Consider the following 21,438-nt stretch of genomic DNA (forward strand, 5'->3'; position numbering starts at 1 on the left):
ACACCAAATAGTTAAGAAACACATAAATAGCTAATATTTTTCTAACATAATATATACAGGATATCCTCGTCATCATAACCATTGGTATGAACAAAAATTTAAAAAAAACACTAAAATTTTCGTGGATTTTGTACATTTTGGGGAATATTTGTGCTGTAATTTGTAATGTACTTTTATTTCTGAAAAGTTCACTAGGCTTATTTGTCGCGCATAAAAAGAAATATTTTCTCTAATTAAATTAGGTATATTTCCCTGTGGTATAGGAAATCAAAAAATTTTTGTTAGGAAACTTGTTCAGAATTTAAAATTAGTATTGATTTTCTCTATTTTTCTGTCATTTGCACGTGAAAATTTCCTTTTTGTGTAAAAACTACTTTGAATTAAAATTGATATTCCAAATTATTAAGTACAAAAAAAGTAGTCCAAGTACCAGAATTTTAAAATTTTTGTAAGAAATTTATAAAAGTTCAGCAGCATCTAAATCTGCACCAAGGAAAAAAACCTTCAAAAGAAGTGCTAATAAGCAAAGCGGTCAAATTTTTATTGGATATTATTCTTATTCATTATAAAGTGTTACGTATCACATGTTGTGTGTATTATTACTGGCAACATACTCGTAAACAATTGCATTTAAAATGCTGTTTACTTTGAAATAGCTACAAGCAGTCCTTTCAATATATCTTCATCTATAAGTATTTAAATGATTCTGTGCCTAGTAATTATAAACAGAAAATGTATTTCAGCACAACTGGTATATATTTCTAATAAGGAAACATTTAAAAATGTATATTTTTATTTAATTGTTTAATTACCTTGACCACTATCAAGAGAAATATTATACAGACCCTTTATTAGTGATTACAAGTCATGTGATCACCGGGTATAGGCAACCAATATTCCACGATTGGTACTGTGAACTAAAAATCCATTGCGTCTACATTCGAGATAATGCGGCTGCCTATATTGGTTAAATAAAATTTTGAAACATAATGTTGTTTAGTCATTCTTAATTATATTAAAATTTAATTGCCCACGCGAAGGAAATAATATTACTGTTCCCAACAAAATTACTAGTATGCGGCTTATAATCATTAATGAAGGCTGTGTATTAAAACTTTATTAACTATTTTATTTTTTGTATCGGGATTTTTTAAAATATCGAAATATTAAACAAAATTATTTAAAAAAAAACGATACTAATAAAACTTCTTAAGAATAATTTTTATTTGCCTCAAAAGGGAAAGTAGTTGATGTTAAACCAACTTTTCTTAGGGATAACGGATGATAAAAAATGAATGAATTGTCATTTTTCAGGTACTTTATTGCATATCCATGATAATAGATAATGCTTAATGTACATATACAGTATAATAATTCATAATATAGAAATTTTATACAGGACTGGTATGTCAGCATGGTAACATTCTTCGTTTGGTATCAACAAAAATAGTTCTTATTACAATTATTTTCCTCCTGATTTCTTAAAAATGGTATCTTACAAAACAAATTTGTATAATAAACAATGTTTCTATGCGATTTAGAATAAATAAAAATAATAATTAATTAAAAATAACATAACATAATGAAAAATTAAACTAATCAAAGATATGTCCAATTTTGATTACAATGAATACAAAAATATGGCAGGACCTTTTACAATAAAAAATATTTATAAAAAAAAATGCAGTTAAAATAACAATTTTAACAAATAATAATAATCATTAAGTCAATAATAGAAAACTACTAAAATATATTAGAGATTTGTCTATGTCAAAAATATTTTGATTTGGCAGGTATATAAAAATCCAAAATCGTTATAAAAATTCATTTTTTAAAAAATATGTTATCTAGTATAAGCTGCTTTCATACTCTGATATGAATGTGGAACGTGGGGGACACGTATCTACCAAAGCCGCAGGACTTACTGCCTCTAGAAAATTATATACTTCTGAAGTACGAGCTTTACAAATCACACAAGCCTCATCTGTACAACTTTAAAATCTAAGTTAGGTTAACAATTTACAAGATTTGTTAAAATTAATCTAAGTTCAACACATCTCATTAAGATATAATATCACAGATTTGAATTGCTCTCTACATGTATATACCTAAATCGACAAGGTAGAAGCACTGCTCGGTTTCCTTAGCTGCTCACTTCAAATAAGTGTATTCGTTTTTGTGTGCCACTAAAGAAATTAAATTTTTTAGGTCGGCGTCGCTTCGGTAGCACATTACCGATTGTAAGTCGCCGTCTCTTGTATGATGAAAAAAATATGTCTATATTCAACCTGCAATAAGTGCCTAGTAGGAAAAGGTACAACATTTTTATGAGCAGAGAGCTGTATTCTTATACATGTTAAACATCGATTGTACAGCTTTCCAAAGGCCGTTACACAAATATGGAATCGAGAAGTATTGTTATAAGAATTATTTTATTGATGCCCGTTGGTAGGTATTGAGTGGGAAAAATTTTCAAGTAAACTCAAAAATAATGAATATAATTATATATTTTGGGAAAAATGCACCAGATACTCGAATAGAAACATCAGCAATTTTTGATAAATTTTTAACAACTGCTGTAGTTATGAGTTGATACAGGTATTTACAAATTTATTGAATGATGAACAGTTTATTGCGGTGCAATACGTCATATGAGTTCTTACGCGTGAACAAAGTAAATTTGTTGCTATGCATTGAGTTTTGAAAAAATGATCGTTATAGTTAATTTTTCGGCAACTCCTACCATAAAAGATTTAATTGGAATGATGGTAAAATGATACCTCATCTGAAAAGTCCATTTTCTTCTACATTGCTATGCGTTTTACAATGCATTCTGTAAATTTATAAAAATTTCCGTCTTTCGATGCGTTGTTTAAAACCATTTAATTTTATACAACATGAATATTTTCAAAAACCATTCTCACATATCTGTTATTAATTAAATTAATTCATAATTTTAAATAATGCCTTAAAGCTTAATTCATTTTAACTTGTTGAATTGGAAAATCATTCCTTTTGCTGCACTCTTACAGAAAGATTGAAAATAATTTTAGAGATATTTTATAAAATAAAAATAAAGTACAATTGCGTAGGAAATGAAGAGACTTTTCAAATGAAGTATTATGTTATTATAATTATTAATATATTTTTTGTTTTTATTGGAACGTACTTTTTCTGGTAGAGGATCATTTCGTAATAGTTTCATTATTTTTGTGCTTTGTTGTACATGGTTTGAAAGAACTTTTGTGTAATGCCTTTGGAGCTTCTTTCCTAGGCAACATAACATTTCCAAAACAAATTACAACCTTTGTTGGCTTTAAAAAGAAGTACGAATTATCATACTATCACAATATAAATAATTAAAAAAGCAATTATCGTTGTCTAGGAGTGTTCTTTGAGAAGCTACGTTTCTAGTGATGCGATTAGATTGTGATAAACGTTGTTCTGTAATTCACTGAACATGGAAGCGTGACCACAACTGTATGGATTTGAGTCCGATTCATTTTGCGTGCTTAGGTACCTCAGTCTGGCCTCTGACGAGGAGACGTTATTGTTAAGAAAGCTATTAACACTAAACTCCGAAACAGATTTATCACAACTAGATTTATCTAGTCTAACACTTATGGAATCTTCTGTTGGAGGTAAATCCATCTTTATTCGCTTTGGAGTTGGCTCGCCCTCGTCGTCGTCGATGGTGGTGAGCATTCTAGGAGTAGGTGGCATGTATAGTTGGGACAAGACGTCTTGAACGTCACAATCCTCCAAATCGTCGAAGGATCTCTTCCCTGAAGTAAATCTTTCGTTTTCGGGAGCAGGTTCTTCACTAGGTAGGTTTGAACTACCCAAATTGCCCTCTACGAAATTTCCTATGGCTTCCATGGTCTTGGCGTTGACTTCGTTGATTTCCTCAGCTAATTTGGCATCAAAATCTGGCTCAACCACGAAGGAATCTTCAGAGCTGTTATAGTAGTGAGAATCACCGTAACTTGTAACGTTCTTGAACATAAAATCACTCTTCAGACTCAGGTAGTTATCGTTGTCATACCGAGGGTAACTAACCTGGGTTTTTAGGATGGTTTCATTCATAGTTTCTTGTTCCAACCTTTTCTTGACGTTTCTAATCATCACCCATCTACAGAGACATTCTTCCTTGTCGTCTATTTTACTGAGTTTGTTGAAGCTGATCTTCCAAGCCTTTCTCTGTTCCTCCTTCTGGCGATACTTGGGGGATATCATGGAGAGGCGGCTCTTTGGGGGACTGTACCCGGTAGGGTAGGTGCGTGGTGGCCCGAAGATATCGTCGCAATCATCGGTAGCTGCGGATGGAGACTTCATGTTCGAGCAGGATGGGATGCAATCTGTAACATAAAGAAAAAGAACATTAATAATACTACAAGAAGGTTTTTAGATTTTAACAAAATTTTATATTAAAGCACTGTAAAACATGTTCTATGTTTTATAGAAAAAGTACAATTACAAAAATGTGGTGCAGTTCTATGCATTAGTATAGTAAAAGTGGATGTAATGTAACTAATTTCCGATAAAATTATAATATGTTCTATATTTTATAGAAAAAGTACAATTACAAGAATGTGGTGCAGTTCTATACATTAGTATAGTGAAAGGGGATGTAAAGTAACTAATTTAAGGTGAAATTATTGTGGTGGGGGTCGAGGGAATACGGAAGGTAACCGCTAAATCATTACAGTTTGACAATTTTACAATATTTTATTTTACTAATAAATGTAAAAGTTGTACCATCTTCTGTGGCCAATAAACAACTATGCTTGGAATCGCTTACAAAGCAGTCCTTATTTTCCCATTCTCCTAGACTGATGATATAATCTGAAACAAAAATTTTGTTACTGAGAAAGTATGTCTATATTTACACAGATTGGTTAGCAAATTATTTTATCTAGGTACACAGTTTCACTTTTAGTTTAGATATAAATAAAACGTAGTCGGAAAATATAATTAAAATTAATTTTTACTTTTTACATATCTTTGATAACATTTTAATTAGTCCAATTTAGTTGATATAATTTTGTATGTAAGGGGGTATTCACATAACATTTACATTTTAGTGATTGTTAGTGACTGTAGTTAGTAATGACTAATTACAGTCACTGAAATTTTGATATAAAGTTAATTAGAGTTTAAAATATTACTGAGAATGTATGCGTTGTTTATGACACATCCATCAATAAGTTTCGAAGTAAGCCTACTTTGAGAAAAGTCACTTATTTTATACACCGTAATATTGTAAGAGTTCAATTAAAAGCCTTTTTTCTCGAAAACCGTCCACATTAGGAAGTTCTAACAAGAGTAGGTACATTATTTTTAGAAAATAAAATTGTACGTTAGAAATTGGAGCCCCTAAAAAACCTAGCTAAAAAAATTTTGAATTCAATTAAAATGTAATAGGAATGTAGCATAATTAGGGCCCTCTATGAGATAATCAAAAAATAATTAGATCAGTGTATTTGGCATCCTTAAAAAGCCCGGAATACTAAATTTCATAAAAATATTGGGCACCGTTTGGAAATTTTCGTAAAAATTCTATTTAAAATTTTTTTATTTTGTTTCTCTGTATCTCGAAAATAAGAGGAGATAGATATAGTTCATATGATAAAAAATTCTTATTTTTTGTCGTACTATCACCTCCTGTATTTACGGGAGGTCTTTCTGAAACACCCTGTATAATTACTTTTAGAGTTCCCCACAGAATATACATGGGAGTCAGATCAGGAGTATAAAATTGCCGTTTTATAAGAGAAATATAATTAAGAGTATAATTTAGTCTAGAATATAATGCGGTTATTATAAAACGCATTTTTTAGTACAATATTTGCTTCCAAATTGTTTAGTAAATTTATTAGCAAAAATATGCAATGGCAATTATGTAATCAGAAAAAGAGAGGATACCCAAAAGTCATACATATAACGGGCGTTCCATTTTGCTTCGAAATGTAACATTCTATTGTTTTTTTTATGTTTTTCTTTTATATCAATAGAAAATTTCAAGGCTTCAGTTTTTATTATTTACTATACCATAAGGGAAATAAAAAAATATGCGAATATCCCTATCCTTAATGAAACAAGTTGAAGAAAAAAACTTTAGTTGGAATTCAAATATTTCTTTTTCATTATATATATGTGTTCGGAAATTCTGAACAATCCTTTTTTTCAAATAAACTTTACTTCTGGAGCTGTACTTTTAACAATTTGTTTTCAAACATAACTGATAATAAAATTTTCCTTTTTAGAAAAGAAATAATTGAACTAATTTAGGTGTTCCTCTTTGCTAATATAAAATGTGATTTTCAATCATCTTTTATACATATGATGATTCTAGGTAGGAAATTACAATTCATTAAATTTATCTTTTTATGCAATTAGCTTTACAATTAAATTATCTAAGCAAATCAATATCATAATTTTAATACGTACCACATAATTGCGAATCATTCTCGAACAGGTCTAAACAAAAACTCCAAAAACACGAACTGTCCTCTGCCATGTTCCATAAAACAAGTGCACTTGCAGACTAAATCGGTAAATTATACAATATTCGGACCCTTTTCGATAGGTAATAAAGCAGATATTAAAAGTATTTCATGTTACTAGCATAATTAATTATTGTATTACCTACAGATATTTGGGATTTGTACCTACCTAAGATTATTAATAACTACCACAGGTAGTTAATACTAAAGAGACAGGTATATAATAATAAGTTCGTATCAGAAAATAACACTATTGCAGATATTAAATGAAAAACATAGATTCGTCTAACAATAAATGCACAACACAAAAATTTAGATAGTCAAGATGAAAACGTCTCACAAATATTTTTGAAATAATGAACAAGCAAGTAATACTTAACCTTACATAAATTTAAAAAGTGGGGTATCTATACTAATGTAACCACCCTAAATATTAATTTTGATCATTAGCATTTTTCAAAGAAGTTTTGACATGTTTTCTGTTTTCAAACAAAGTACCATTGCAACAACACCATTTTGGATAAACATTATAAAATGGTTCTTCAGAAAACTGATAATAAATGCTTAACTATCAGTTGTAGTGATTTATGATACTTTTATTAGGGTCATTTTGGAAATAATTATATTGGTTTGTTATTTACATTGATTCATTCATTGAAATATCACCGGTAGCAGACAAGCTTTAACTTGTTATTTTATGTCAAAGAACAACGAAAAGTAAGGGTGCTCTTTATTTTGGCTTCAAAATAATATATTAATGCGGTTGTATGAAATCTTTAGAAGTTTGAAAAAAAAACAAAGCTTAATAGCGAGTTTATTTAAATTATTTTGTAATGAAATAGTATTATTTACTAAACAGATGAGCATAATTTATGCTCCACAGTCAGAAATAAAATTTTTATTAATTGATAAGGTAATATTTGTTGTAGGTTATTAATTTTTCTGTGTAATTAAAAATTGGTCTCAAACCAGTTGACCCCTAAGTTTTTGGAGTCGCTGATCACGATCCCGGTGTCCATATGACTCCATCACGTTTAGATCAAGGTCAAATGAAGGTCTCGAATAATACAATTTTTTTGACCCCGGTTTCCGAAAGAGTGGAAAATTGGGTTCGACCAAACGATCGAAGCGAATTCAGATGTAAAATCTTCCGCTCTCTTAAAATGCGAGGTCAAAAAAATTGTATCATTAGAGTTAATGTGTGTGACCTTCATTTGACCTTGGCCTGGACGTGATGGGGTCATATGGACACCATGATCGTGATCAAAAACATAAAGCGCACTTAGTCTGGGAAAAAGGACTTTTCGTTTTCTGTTTGTGGGCCTGTGTTATTAATGGCTGGATATTTCTAGAACATTTTCAACTTATTAGATTTATTTTAAAGGTGTTGAAATTTAAAAAAAGTTTTTAATCGGAATTACTTACACATTGTGTCTAAAAAATATGTCAGGAATAATATTTGTGGTTTAACCTAACTAAAATATCCCTTAAAGAAATACTGCAATACCAATAATATAGGGTAATTTATACCAGGTGACAAAAATTAAGCGTCTGGTTCAGACTGCAATTTTAAACGAAAAAAGTAACTCCATTTTTTCCTGTTAGGCTTAATTTTTCAGATATCAGGGTCGGCAGTTTTTAAAGGTAAATTTGAAATTTTATAAAAAGTAACAGGTCATGTAAACACATTGTTTTAGTCAACATAAGGTTTATATAAAAAGAAAATATATATTGTTTTATAAAATACGCTGGTTACTAACTGTTATTTATAAGTGTTTGACAGTTTTTGCATAATGGGATGTTTGCATAAAACTGAGAAGTAGTGTTTTTGCTAGTGAATATTATTCTACAATGAAAGTTAATGCGAATTGTACAAGCAATTTCGCTAATAATTCCTTCAATTCCACTGATGACGTATAATACTAGACTATGGAACTGTTATTATAGAAAACTGCTCTCACTATAGTAAATAGACTATTAATACATTGTTTTTAAGGAGGTAAGTGTATTTTAACGTAGAAGTGGAAGTAGCTATGGACAACGGGAGGTGAGTGAGGTAACTTACCTCCATAGGGAAAAAAGCGATTTCGAGTTATAAATGTATATTTTATGAACAAATTAATAGAAGTATTTGATGAACATTACATTTTATTAATTATTATGAATAAATATTTATAATAATTGTACAGTCATTACATTTAGTAACATTTATAAAATCTGAATAATTATTCTCCTCGCGTTTACTAATTGTCACATTTGTCTCAAAATGATTTGACCGCTACATTTCATTTACCGGAAGCTCAATATTATCTGACGGATCCATTAAAACAGCATGATGCGACGTACTACTAGAACCTGGAGTTGAAGTGTCATTGTAAAGAATCCTGTTGGCTATTTCATTTTTGTTGCTTAAACTGTCGGCTACATAACTTTCTGCAATTGTGGCTGATTTCTACCCACCATGTCTCTTGATTGCTAATACATCAACTCCTGTATTACTCAGCAATGTTGTCGATGTTATTTGGAATGAATGGCCTGTATATGTTTCAGGATGTTCTAGTTTCAAAAACTGTGCAATTTTATTAGGAATCTAATAATATTCTAAGGCCAGTCCATAGTTTACAAGGTTAGCAGTGACATTTCAGAAACACCAGTATTTTTGTTCGGGCCCCATTCTTTGATATTTCCATATGCTCGTCCTTAGCGCACTTTCGACTTTTCGGGCAATAAAAATTCGCAGGCAGCCTTTGCTGCACTTTCTATTTGAAAATCACTCATTTAGAAATAATAATTCAAATCCAGCAAAATTGTAACTTTTATGTAGCTTTGTTTATAAACACCTTAGAAATGAATAATTAATTGATTAAGAAATGTCAAAAAATATAACTTAATCTTTGTTTCATGAACCATAAAGAACTGTGGTCCTCGACTGGTAAATAATACTTACCTCCTTTATGGTGTAAATAACTATATTTATATAATTCCTCTTTGTCTCTCTATAGTGGCGATAATAGAGGTTCCAGTGTCTTTAAATAGCGACCTGTTTAACACATCCGATACATCAAATTAGATTTGACTGTTAACTGATTTGATATTTATTTGATATGTCCTCTTTTTTTTTGCTTAAAATTGAATTCTCAACCAGATCCCTAATTCTTCGCCTCATGGTATAAATGTGAAATGAAGTCAGATTAGGAAGTAGCACTTAAAAATATTGCAGGAAACTTTTCTCAACAGTCAGATCAGTTCATTTTTAATATCTACTACCTCGCATTGTTATTGGGACACAATAAGTAAAGGAACCCCAACCCGAATATCCCATCTAGAGTATTGGGAGCACAAAACGGATTTGATATATGACCTTTTAACCAGCCCGCCCCTCACCAGCAATCGATTTGCATTTGCTTTAATTACTCACGGCAATATTATTGCGCTTTCAAACTGACATCCGTTTCATTTTACAATTTTGTTTAATTAAAAGAGTAATTTAGGTGTCACTCTTGAATACATAACTCGATAGATAATTAACCCTTCCATTGTTTGATCCTCATAAAACATTAGCCTACTCGGGAATCGATAATGCCATTACTGAATTATATTTACGCATTGAAGAGCCGTGTTTTTGTTTTCGCGTGACCACACAGTAAATTAGATTAATAGGACATAATCGTTTTGTGTTTTTGTTATATTAAAAATCATTAGTTTCGTCAGTAGATAGCGTTTGAGTAACTATAGGTATTGCTATAGCTAATTATAGGTAATAGCTTTTATGTGTATAATTATTATGCACATAAGTTTTGTGAATATAAACTATTATTACTTATATGAAGTATATCAAAATGATCTAACAAGATAAAATCAATTTGAAACATGTTTAATGTTATCATATCATTGTAATCCGGACATGGTTAATAGTATTTAAAATCGCCATTTAAAATAGCGTATTTTTTTGTTAAATTAATGGTTTTATGTGGTAAATTCATTTTAAGCCAATAGTGTCTAGAGACAGCCAATTCACTGTGCATTCCATCCCACATGTCAACAATGCAATGTAGTGAGCACCAGTCTTGTGTTGTCAATCTAATCCTGTTAAAATCGAGCCTTTTATCTTCGAAAATGTCCTTTTTTTTTAATCTAATGTAGGCATCGCTTTGCATTCAGGACTTTTCCTATATTTGATGACATGTACGTGTTGTGCGAGTGTGAGGGTGCACCATCTATTCTATGGAAGAGAAAAATCAGAAATTGATAGATATATCAAAGAGGCGTAGTCAAAGCTCTAGATCCTACATCTGTAATCTACCGAGCGATCCAGAATCATTGAACCTGGAAGAAAGTCAGTTTTATTTGAAGATAAACTGGAGGATTTAGCAGCAAGTCCCACTAAACCTTTACTATAACTTTCAGCTCAGGCTGGTAAATATTTATAAATTGTTAAATTTCAGTATTTAAAAATATTAATTACAGGAATGTCATATGGCTCAGTACACAGAGCTTTAAGAAAATTACATTTACATTCATATAAAGTTTCCATGGTGCAAGAATTATTACCATTAGACAATGAAAAGAGAGTGAACTATTTAACTGGTTTAACAACAACGATGACATCCTTTTAGATATAACTTTTTTATCGATGAGGCATGGTTTCATCTTATTGGATACATAAATTCAAACAATTATTGTACGTGGTCTGCAGAGAATCCACACGTGTTAATGGAAGTGGCTTTACATTCTGTTAAAATAGTAGTTTGTGTAGCCATATCTCGGCGAAGAATAATTGGACATATTTTCTTTGAAGATAATGTTAGTGCTGAGCGATTTTTAAATCAGCTACATGATGACGAATTGCACAATTGTTAGTTTTAACAAGATGGGGCAAGACACAGCTAACACAACACTGGAGTTCCTAAGACAATTTTATGACGATCGCATTATTAGTCGAAGCTTATGGCCTCCAAGACCTGCGGACTTAACTCCCTTCGATTTTATTATCTCTTTGGAACATTAAAAAATTCCATATATGCTGTAAATCGTTTACAGATAGTGGAAGATCTAAAATACGCTATAACAAATAATTTAGCTAATATTACAGAAAATGAATTACATAATGTATTTTTAACAGTTTACGAAGACGAGTAAATCTATGTATTCAGAACGAAGGCAGACATTTTAAATATTCATTATAAATACATTGTGATTAAAAATATTAAACATCTTTATCTTCACTTCAATGTTTAAATTGTTGTTAGAAATTGTAACAAATTAATTGCAAAAATTATTATTACTGGTAGGGACAGAATTTTCGACAAAATTAAAAGTATATATTCACTTCTTTTAACTTTATACCAATAAAGAAATTATTATTTTAAATTTTCTTATATGTAGTTAACAACGTTTTATGTCAGAATTTAAGAAATTTTAAATAGATTTTTTATTCGCATTTCTAAGTGAGGAAAGTAAACGTAAATTCATTTAAAAATTGTTGTTTTTACTTTGAAGTTCACATAAAAAAACAAGATAGATAAATAATTGTTAAAAATCGGTTCTTATCTCAGTTTTGAAATTAATAACAATAATAATATCTAAATCATTCTTATTTAATCTATTCCTTTAACAAACTAATAAACCCCTCAAATTAATTAATGCTAACATTCTGCTTTTTATATTGTATTTTTGTGATTAAAATGAATATGTGACCCTATTGCCACTGCACTTAACCCGTCACTGAACGAAGCAAATCACTGACAGTGTTGCCAACTATGAAGAGTGAAAATAATAGGAGAGCGGCACACCAAATATTTGTAAGTTGTGGCGCCATCTGTCATTCTGGATCTCTCGGTATAATTCATGCAATGTTTAAGCTTGTTTTGGGTTCTTTAAGACATATCAACGTAATATGTACATACATTGTCACTTAAAATAATTTAATGGATATGTGTTAACGTATCACCTGTTAATATGTGTTTTTAGTTTTATCGTATGTAGATTTAAAAATGGAAGGTTGCAACTTGCACTCAGTAGCTTTTACATTAACCGATCCGCCTCTAATGAACATCGATGTTAGGAGACACTGTATGAAAATTAATCAGGAGATAATAAATATTGCACGGTCATACCGGCAATAATAATATGAGCACATTGTTCAGTGAATTTATACGGGTAGATAAAAAGTCCGTGAGAACTCAGAATCGTTTACCGTATCACATCATGTTTAAGAGCGGAAAAGCTTTGTGGAGCTCGTTCTACGTTTCCCTACTCCTTCCATTAGGGGAAACGCTATTGGCGAGGCATAACCCTCTTGATTTATATATTTTTATTTGTTAATTCAAAGCGTGCCCCGCATTTCAATTGTGTTAGTGGTTATTTGTTATAACTTCTTACTAGAGGTGGTTGGGATAGAGAAAGTGTACAATATATAAAGTTTGTCTTTTATAATTGCCTACAGAAAAAGAAAATAATACATGTAATTAATTTATTATCTCCAAATTGTATTGTATTCCAATAATTGTAAAATGAAATAAGTATCCTTACAAAATAATAACAGGCAGTATGAAGGAAACAAATAATTACCTAAGTTGTGGTAAAGTATTTGCAAAATTTTTAAATAAATTATTTTTTGGGTTTATTCTAAGACAAAAAAATGTTTGGCCACAAATTACAAAATGCCACAAATTACTATGTACCAAAACATGTATGTACCCAAATCATTCTGTAAAAATATATTTATAAGTTCATTTGCTAATATTTTAAATCTAAGGTTTTCGATCGTTTCGGGCGACTTTCAAGGGCATTTTTAGCATATTTCCCATCACCCAGGCGAAAATCCGAGATATACAAATTAGAGATTTTGTCGTCTACTTTCAGATGCCGTTTTCAGAATATAAATCGGACCATTTTTGGTAAATCTCCACGCTGTTATTATCAGTCTGCTAGATTGGTTTTCCAGCTTCAAATTTGACAAAGTTGTGAATTTTTGAAAAAAGGTCTATTTTAGAGGTTTTTTCGAATTTTCTCTGTAAAAAATGAACCGATAGGATAGCACAAAAAAACATTTTATAGGTTTTTTTATTCTCTACAAAAGTCCTATTGAGAGTAAGACGATTCCATCATTATTTTTCGAGATATTATGTAAAAAACAAAAGTTTTTTGCAGTTTTTACTGTTTAAAAAAAAATGTTTACTTTGTTGGGGAAATCCCTTCATTTACTAAGTATTTTTCAAAAGGTAATACATGAAATTTGCTGTAATATTTAAGTGTGCCAAAAAATCTCTATTCGTTGGCCTATGGTGTAATGTATTTGTTAACTAATAATACAAAAGATATTTTTTCTTTTATATGTATGTATATTATATGCTGTAGCTTTTATGCGTACGCCCTATTATGTGTTTATTTAAATTTCATGTTATATCTTTCTATTATGAAATGTGTGTATTTAATAAAAAAAAAGCCATAGAAATATGTAACTGAATGAAACTGTATGTTAATTTAGCATTTAAAGCAATTTTTACAGTTGTAGTTGGTGAAATAATTCATGCAGGTTTTGATAATAGCAAAAAAGTCACTGTACTGAGTAGTAATATTCTGTCTTTAATGTAGATAAGGACACTACGTAACAACCGTCGGAGAAGATACAAATGTTTATATACTTTTTGCACTTACATGAAATTAGTTGCCTCTACAATAACTTTGGACCCAAATAAGCGTCGAAGAATTTGACAATTTCCGAATTAACTCCAACATTCTGGTTTCGAACCTGTTTCTGTTTTATTGCGAGTTTATTACTTAGAAACCAGTCAGTTTGTAAAGATTGGAAAATTAGAATTCGATGAAGACATGTTGGTGTCATCATCAAAAAGAATATTTAAAAGGGAAATCATGAACGTAAATAAGGTAAACTAAAGGACCCAAAACTGAATCTTGTAGAACTCTATGTTCTTTTTACGACATTGTGGATTTAACGTGATTATAAATAACATACTAAAAATATGTTAATCAAATAAGATGATAAAAGACATATTCTCTGCTGAGCTATAAAAGTACAATTTATTTCAAAAGATCAGTAAGTACAGTCTAAAGCTGTATTTAAATCTAAAAATTGTAAATTATACCACAAATCGTTTAGGTACATATTGTAACTGATATTAAGCAGTCAATTATTACATACCAATTAAAAAAGTTGAAAATGCGATCCAAAGCAAACAGGGCTTTTTAAAAATAAGAATAAATAAAAGTTTTTCGGCAAAACCGATTTTATTCAAAATAGTCCCCTTTTGATTCAATACAGAGATTTGCACGTTCTAAAAGCATGTCGAATGAGAGTTGTCCTTCGGGATGTCGGTACAAGATTTTTGGATGGCTTTTCTATCCACAAAGAGCTTTCCTTTCATCGGCAAATGAATTTTTTCGAAAAGGTAAGAGTCGCACGGTGCCAAGCTGGGCGAATACTGGAAATAGTGATTGACATTTAAAATGCGATTTTTAGTTAAAAAATCGATCGCGTGTCGATTGGCGAGATGACGCATTATCGTGCAACAAACTTCCTTCTGCGCGATATTCTAACCCAATACGACGAATACGATGCACCAAAAGCTTCTAAAGCTAAGTTAGAATGCATTAACGGTTTGGCCTGGTGGAACGAATTCGTTGTAGATGATGCTCTTGGAATCGTAAAAGCAAATCAACATTATCTTCATTTTTAATTTCCAAATGAGATATTTTGGATTTTGGCCCGTCTAGCGCGTTTCATTCGGAATTTTGACACTTGGTTTCTGGATCATATTAAAATCATCACGTTAATACCTATTTTGTTGTCTTGTTTACTTTGGAATGTACTTTATAGTAACTTGAGGCATCACTGATGTGGGTTTCTATTTGGATGGATCACTGGTATTACCCCTTTTATAAATAGACATCACTTTAGATATTTTTAAACAATTATATTACTTTTAATATAATTAATTAATTGTGTTTATGATACTTTTCAAAACATTAGTACTCTCTTACTTAAGTATTTGTTCTACTATAATCAGATGGTGTACATATTAAAAATATATCAGTATCGCTTAATTTACTTATCAAAGCAAGCATACTATTGATAATAAAAACATGAGTATATACCATCTTGTAAATGAAATTGCTTTGCTTTAAAAGACATTACTGCCAAAAACGCTGACCCACGAATTTCTAATTATGCATATATCTAGACATGGAGAACGTTCCTTATACAAACGGGATTGTATAACACACAGGTTGTGCTAAGGCAGCCGGGTAATAGCAATTTACTGTTACTTTATTTCACGGTATGAATTCACAATGCGGTTTCCAGTTTCTAAGTTGCTTTGTCTAACGGTGCATTTCGTAAGCGAAAACTTCACAAGGTCGTATATATCGTCTATCAAGTCTTCGAGTCGATCGTTCTATTAGCTCGAGAGCATTCAAATTAGAAATCGGATAAAGTGTTGGATTCGCTTCACGTTTAACCCGCCCAAATGCTTTAAACAGTGTTGCTTTGATGCTGTAAAAATTGTAGGCGCCCTGATTTTTCCTTCTTTTTGTATTGATGATTTTTACAGACAGTCAAATAATTTAATCTATGATGTGTACAGTGTTGTCTTTGAAATTTTAGATCTTATAAAACTTAGAGGGATGCAGCGATTCAAATATTTACCTACCGTAAAATGTTTTAAGAATTGATCAATCTTTTCCTATTTTTCTATGAGACACACCTGCATCAAATAGTGAATGGACGATGATAAAATAATTAGTATATAACTAGATAATTATATGACATTTTAATAATCTTTTCTTGAAATTTGCCTATTTCTTTAAATAAGTGTAGGTACCTCAATCAGAATATACAGACATAACAACAGACGTAGTTTCCTGCATATTCTTATTCCAAATGGAGTATTAAAGAAATTACCTGTGTCAGTAGTGCTAATGGTTTTATAATCTTCGCTATTACTGCACCAAAAATTGCTGGTAACAATTTACAACCATTAGATGCATGCATACTGTATTTGCAACACCTTCTTTCAATCTATCATCAATCAACCAATAATAAAATATATATGTAAAGGCGGTTTTCCACTAAACGGACAAAACAAAAACAAAACACTAACTTGTGCTGAATAAAACAAAACTGTAACTTTTCACAAACTTTTTGAGGACTGGCGTGTTTTGCGACAGTTGGAATTTTGTTTTTCGGATCCCGCTCGAAAGCGGTCACATCAAAAGGTTTCGACGTGTTTTGAAACTCGAGTCTGTTTAGTGGAAACGGTCGTGTTGTGTTTTCTATTTAAGTGATCCAACCCAATATTTATATTGGCGTTTTCTTCTTCCCAAAAACAATATTTTAATCATTAATGTATTATAGCTATTAAAAAATATATATGTGTACGGTTACAGTGTTTACTTGGCTAGGATACAAAGTAACTAACTAACCAAGTAAACACTTTAACCGTACATATACCACGAACTCCATCGACGGATATCTGGGAAACCGCTCGAAGGATTTTTTTGAAATTGTGATGGTGGGATACGGACAGTGGAGCCTACCAAGCTAAAATATTTTCAAGGTCATCGTATTTCCGGTTATACCGGAAGTTGATACTAACTTTCTTATTTTAAATGGAACCCCCTGTATATTATTGCAAAAAAATTAGGGGTTTCCATTTAAAAATTTCCAGTTTTCCACATTTTCTGAGCTTCATAATTCGATATTTTTTTTGACCACCCTATATAAAAACTGGAAAATTTTCATGTTAAATTCGATAAATTAGGTCTTCCTCTACAAAATGTCCAATTTGCACAAAGGAATAAACCGGGAAAACTAAATTTTGTTGACAGTCTGCATCTGTCAATTTTTGTTTAAAAATCAAAATGTCTCGGAACCGGCCAATCCTAAATATGGAGTGTACTATATGTTTTCAACTTAAAAATGGATGATGCAATAATATACAGGGGGTTTCATTTAAAATAAGAAAGTTAGTATCGACTTCCGGTATAACCGGAAGTACGATGACCTTGAAAATATTTTAACTTGGTGGACCCCACGGTCCGTATTATACCATCACAATTTCAAAAAATCCTTAGAGTGGTTTCCCAGATATCCATCGATGGAGTTCGAGTTGGGACACTTTTCCAAGGATTTCAGTATAAACCAGCCATAACTAAGAATAAAAAAATCTTCTCTAAACATGTTGGTTGGTTATTGAAAAAATGTGTTCTGACAAACAAAAACAAAACTCGAACAAAATGTAGCCCGCTTGATGGAAACAAGAGTTTTGGGTTTGTTTCAGTTTTGTTTTTGTTTTTCAGGTTCTAGAAAACACAAACAGGACATAAACTCAACTGTCCGTTTAGTTGAAAACCGCCATAACCTTGCAAAAACAGTTGTATACCAAAATTGAAAGAGCAAATATGTAGGTACAAGAAATTCATACGAATCTAGAGAGATAGTCAACGACTTTGGTGTTATCGTTTAGAAATTTAATTCCTCTAAGAGCTCTCTAGTTTTATTAACCGATTTTCGAAGGATTTGACTTTGTCAATCGTTTTAAAAATAATGTCAAAGGACGTGCACGGAAGCAATCACGTCTGTCTATATCTGTCAAATATTTTAAAACCAATAATTTTTTTTCCAAAGAGAAAATTTTAGGTTTTTAATTATAAATTGTTTAATTGTTATTGATTCAGGAAGTATACCTACAGTATAGGGTTATATATGGAATAGAATATCGAGGAAATGACCTCCACGACTTTGCTAACACATACGCAGACTTTTCTCGAAATTTTCCATGATTATTTTGCATAAAAACGTCTGGTACACACAAAAAAGTAAATATTCAAAGAGAGAATGCAGATTTTCTCAAGTTTTTAAATAAACAATAGTATCAAATGGAGAAAATATCATTAAATTAAGAAAATTATGTTTCTTCAATTTAGTTCTTGATTTTCTTGGAATATTAGTTCATTGGGAATAATATATTCTCAGTTTGAGTATTTAACGGAGGTTAATTGAAATAGATTTGGAATTAAAATGAATACGAGGCTCACTATTTTAGATCCACTTGTTTCTTGATGGAAAGAAACTATCATTAAATTGAAAAAACGATGTTTCTTAAATGTAGTTCTTGATTTTCTTGGAATATTAGTTCATTGGGAATAATATATTCTCAATTTGAGTATTTAACAGAGCGTAACTGAAATAGATCTCGGGAATTAAAATGAATACGTGGCTCACTATTTTACATCCACTTGTTTCTTGATGAAAAGAAAGTAGCTTCAGTCTAAAAAGATATTTTAATTTCTCTAATAATATGATTCCTTTAACAATAATAGCTAATTTCCTCAAGAAGATGCAAATAACTTATTGATATAGAAATATCAAACAGGTACATTAATTTACATTGATAATATTTTCTTTATTAGTAATAATATCTCTATATAAAAATACAAAAACATAATAATAGACCAAAATCGGTATTTTCGGCTTTAGGTATTTGACTTGATACTTTATTACTTTTTTGTTATTCAATAATAAACTTACAAATTTATAATAATTAAAATATAACACTGAAGGAATCTTTTACAAGTATGTACCATCTAGCAAATTAATACAAACAAATAATTAAATGAAGTTTTAATAAAATGTCGATTGCATCTTGCAAAGAATTGCCACCTTCCATTCAAAATAAATATGTATATTTACTTTATAAAATTCATGAAAAGTTATTAATATTATTCCGTAAAATATAAAATTTGATTCATTCCAAATTTATCGGGCGCACGCAGTAAAACCATTTACGTGGGACACTGCGTAGATTGAATGCAGGTGTGGGAGGGCACGATGAAGTGCGTCGGTGCGTTTTGCGAAGTTAGCCGAGTCAACGTATTCTAGATGTTTCGTTTGTCTGAAGCTCGCGTCTTTTCCTTTTCTGTTCAGCAGTTCGTACCTAACGTTTCGTTGTTTAGTTCAGCATTATTCGCCGCCATTTGCATTTTGCACATAGGTAAGTAACTGCATGTTGTAAATATACCTATGCATTACAGAGTACAATAGCATTTATGTTTACAGCAAGAACGTCGGTTTTTTTTAAGAGTTAGAGTATAAAAGTGTACTTAATTAAGCTTTTTACAACCAGTTGAAGCAAGTATGGAGCAATTACTAGGTAATAGATTGGAGACTTTCTAGTGAAACCGTGCAGTTATTTTTAGGTAAGTGCAAATCCTGCTCTAATATTAAGACTTTTCGCTCTAAATTTATATTGTTAACTTTTTAACTCATCAGCTTCTAGTTATTTAAATTATCCGGAAAATCATTTGTAAAGATATTCATTTAATACATTAATTTTCCCAAGTGTTGTCATAAAAAAGTTGTCGCTTTTTATTATCTGAAAAACTGCTTCATTTTGATTAAAAATTCGAATTTACTAAGTCAAAATTTGCCCGTTTTGTAATATTCCCAATACTTTAACATTTATGCATTTCACAAAAATTACCTTGTGTATAGTTTTAACTATTTTCTGTATAGCATTAAGCTTTGTTTGAGTTTGATTTATTTGGTTTTGTTTCATATAGTGTTTTTTTTTCAGATTAACTTGGACTTTGAAAGAACTTTCTCTAACAGCGATATTGGCATTTTGGAACAATTTGGAATAATCGAAATATCCAATGTAAATGTATTTATGTACATATGTAAATATAGGTATATAATTATATACCATAAATATATATTCTTATCACTATGAACATTTGGTTTAATCTATTTGATGTAAACATCTATTTCGTTAAAAACACTTTTTGATTTCAAGGGAACCATTAGTAAACTTAAAGCTATTTCTTTTATTTTTTGTTGGGAATACATCATAAATTCGTACTGGGTCGGAAAGTATTTGTATAGAATAATCGACTGGCTTATATCAATATTTTTTCTATTCAAATTAATACTTTCTGTAATTTAAAGAGAGCCAATAAAATATTATATCTGAACCATATAATTTTCTCGGATCAAGAAAACGAATATCATTTACATAAGATATCGGTATATTCACATTGAGTAAATTATCGAATTGAAGTGCTTGTTAAGATTTTCTCCATGTGAATAAATTATAATCAATGTGAGAACATGATTTTCTCAAAACAATAAGAGTGGAAATTATTTGAAATGATGCATTTAGTTTTAATTTGAACTATGGCGCTATTAAATGAAGAATATCTTTTGCTACAAACAAGAATATATATTTTTCATTTCAAATAAATATCTTCTTGCGGATATATGAGACTAGGAATTACTCAATACAAGCTGATTAGGTTCATTTCAAGTATTTACTTTTTTGTGTGTACAGAGCTCAATTTCCTCTTTCAAAGCGTGGGTGGTCGTGGGCTTGTTGGCGCAAACCTTAGACTTCAAAAAACCCCAAAGAAAAAAGTCCAACAATATCTTTTGATGAAATATCTTCTGATTTATATATTATCAGTCGGGAAAACAAAGCTTCTTTATCAAATAATTTGCTCTGTGTTTTTACACTATTTCTAGAGTTTTTTATAAATACATAACATATTTATTATAAGTATGAAAATAATTCAGAAACTTATATCTAAAGTGATAATGTATTTCGATTGTGGAAATTGTCAAACACGTCAATTAGTTATTTAAAAATTTTTCTTGCGGTTTTTATTAGTATATGTCGTAATCTAGGAACTATAACGTCATGCATTTTTTAATACGTTATTCTCATGATACAATTGTATTTCTACAAGGTGAGCTTATCTCCAATCTGATCACTAATGAACTGAAATGTGTTGAAATATTATGAAAAATATATTTCGAAAATTATATATTTTATTGTATCGCTATTACATTGTTTCAATCTTTGTAATATACCACTATTATTAGAGTCATTGATTTTATTACCAAGTGATTTGTTTA

At 30.4% G+C, this 21,438-nt stretch overlaps 1 protein-coding gene and 1 long non-coding RNA gene across 5 annotated transcripts in view; one reads left to right on the top strand and one right to left on the bottom strand.

Annotated features, from left to right (window-relative positions):
* Nucleotides 1-1,238: 1,238 nt before the first annotated feature.
* Nucleotides 1,239-21,438, bottom strand: part of LOC108908322 — a 112,931-nt gene continuing 92,731 nt past the window's right edge. For 3 of the 4 annotated variants that reach the window (XM_023454267.1, XM_023454270.1, XM_023454268.1), the window contains exon 2: nucleotides 1,239-4,358. In XM_023454267.1, coding sequence (XP_023310035.1) covers nucleotides 3,403-4,335 — 933 coding nt within the window. In that variant the 5' untranslated portion in view covers nucleotides 4,336-4,358 and the 3' untranslated portion in view covers nucleotides 1,239-3,402. Of the gene's footprint in view, nucleotides 4,359-4,758; nucleotides 4,815-21,438 lie in introns of those variants that run through there. The other variant, XM_023454269.1, reaches the window with a different exon arrangement.
* LOC108908331 lies at nucleotides 19,427-20,258 on the top strand. The gene is made up of 3 exons (XR_001964364.1): nucleotides 19,427-19,519; nucleotides 19,585-19,724; nucleotides 20,102-20,258. It is a non-coding gene; the product is annotated as an uncharacterized LOC108908331 (long non-coding RNA).

Source organism: Anoplophora glabripennis, unplaced genomic scaffold, assembly GCF_000390285.2.
Source record: "Anoplophora glabripennis isolate ALB-LARVAE unplaced genomic scaffold, Agla_2.0 scaffold196, whole genome shotgun sequence".
Classification (NCBI taxonomy): Eukaryota; Metazoa; Arthropoda; class Insecta; order Coleoptera; family Cerambycidae; genus Anoplophora; species Anoplophora glabripennis.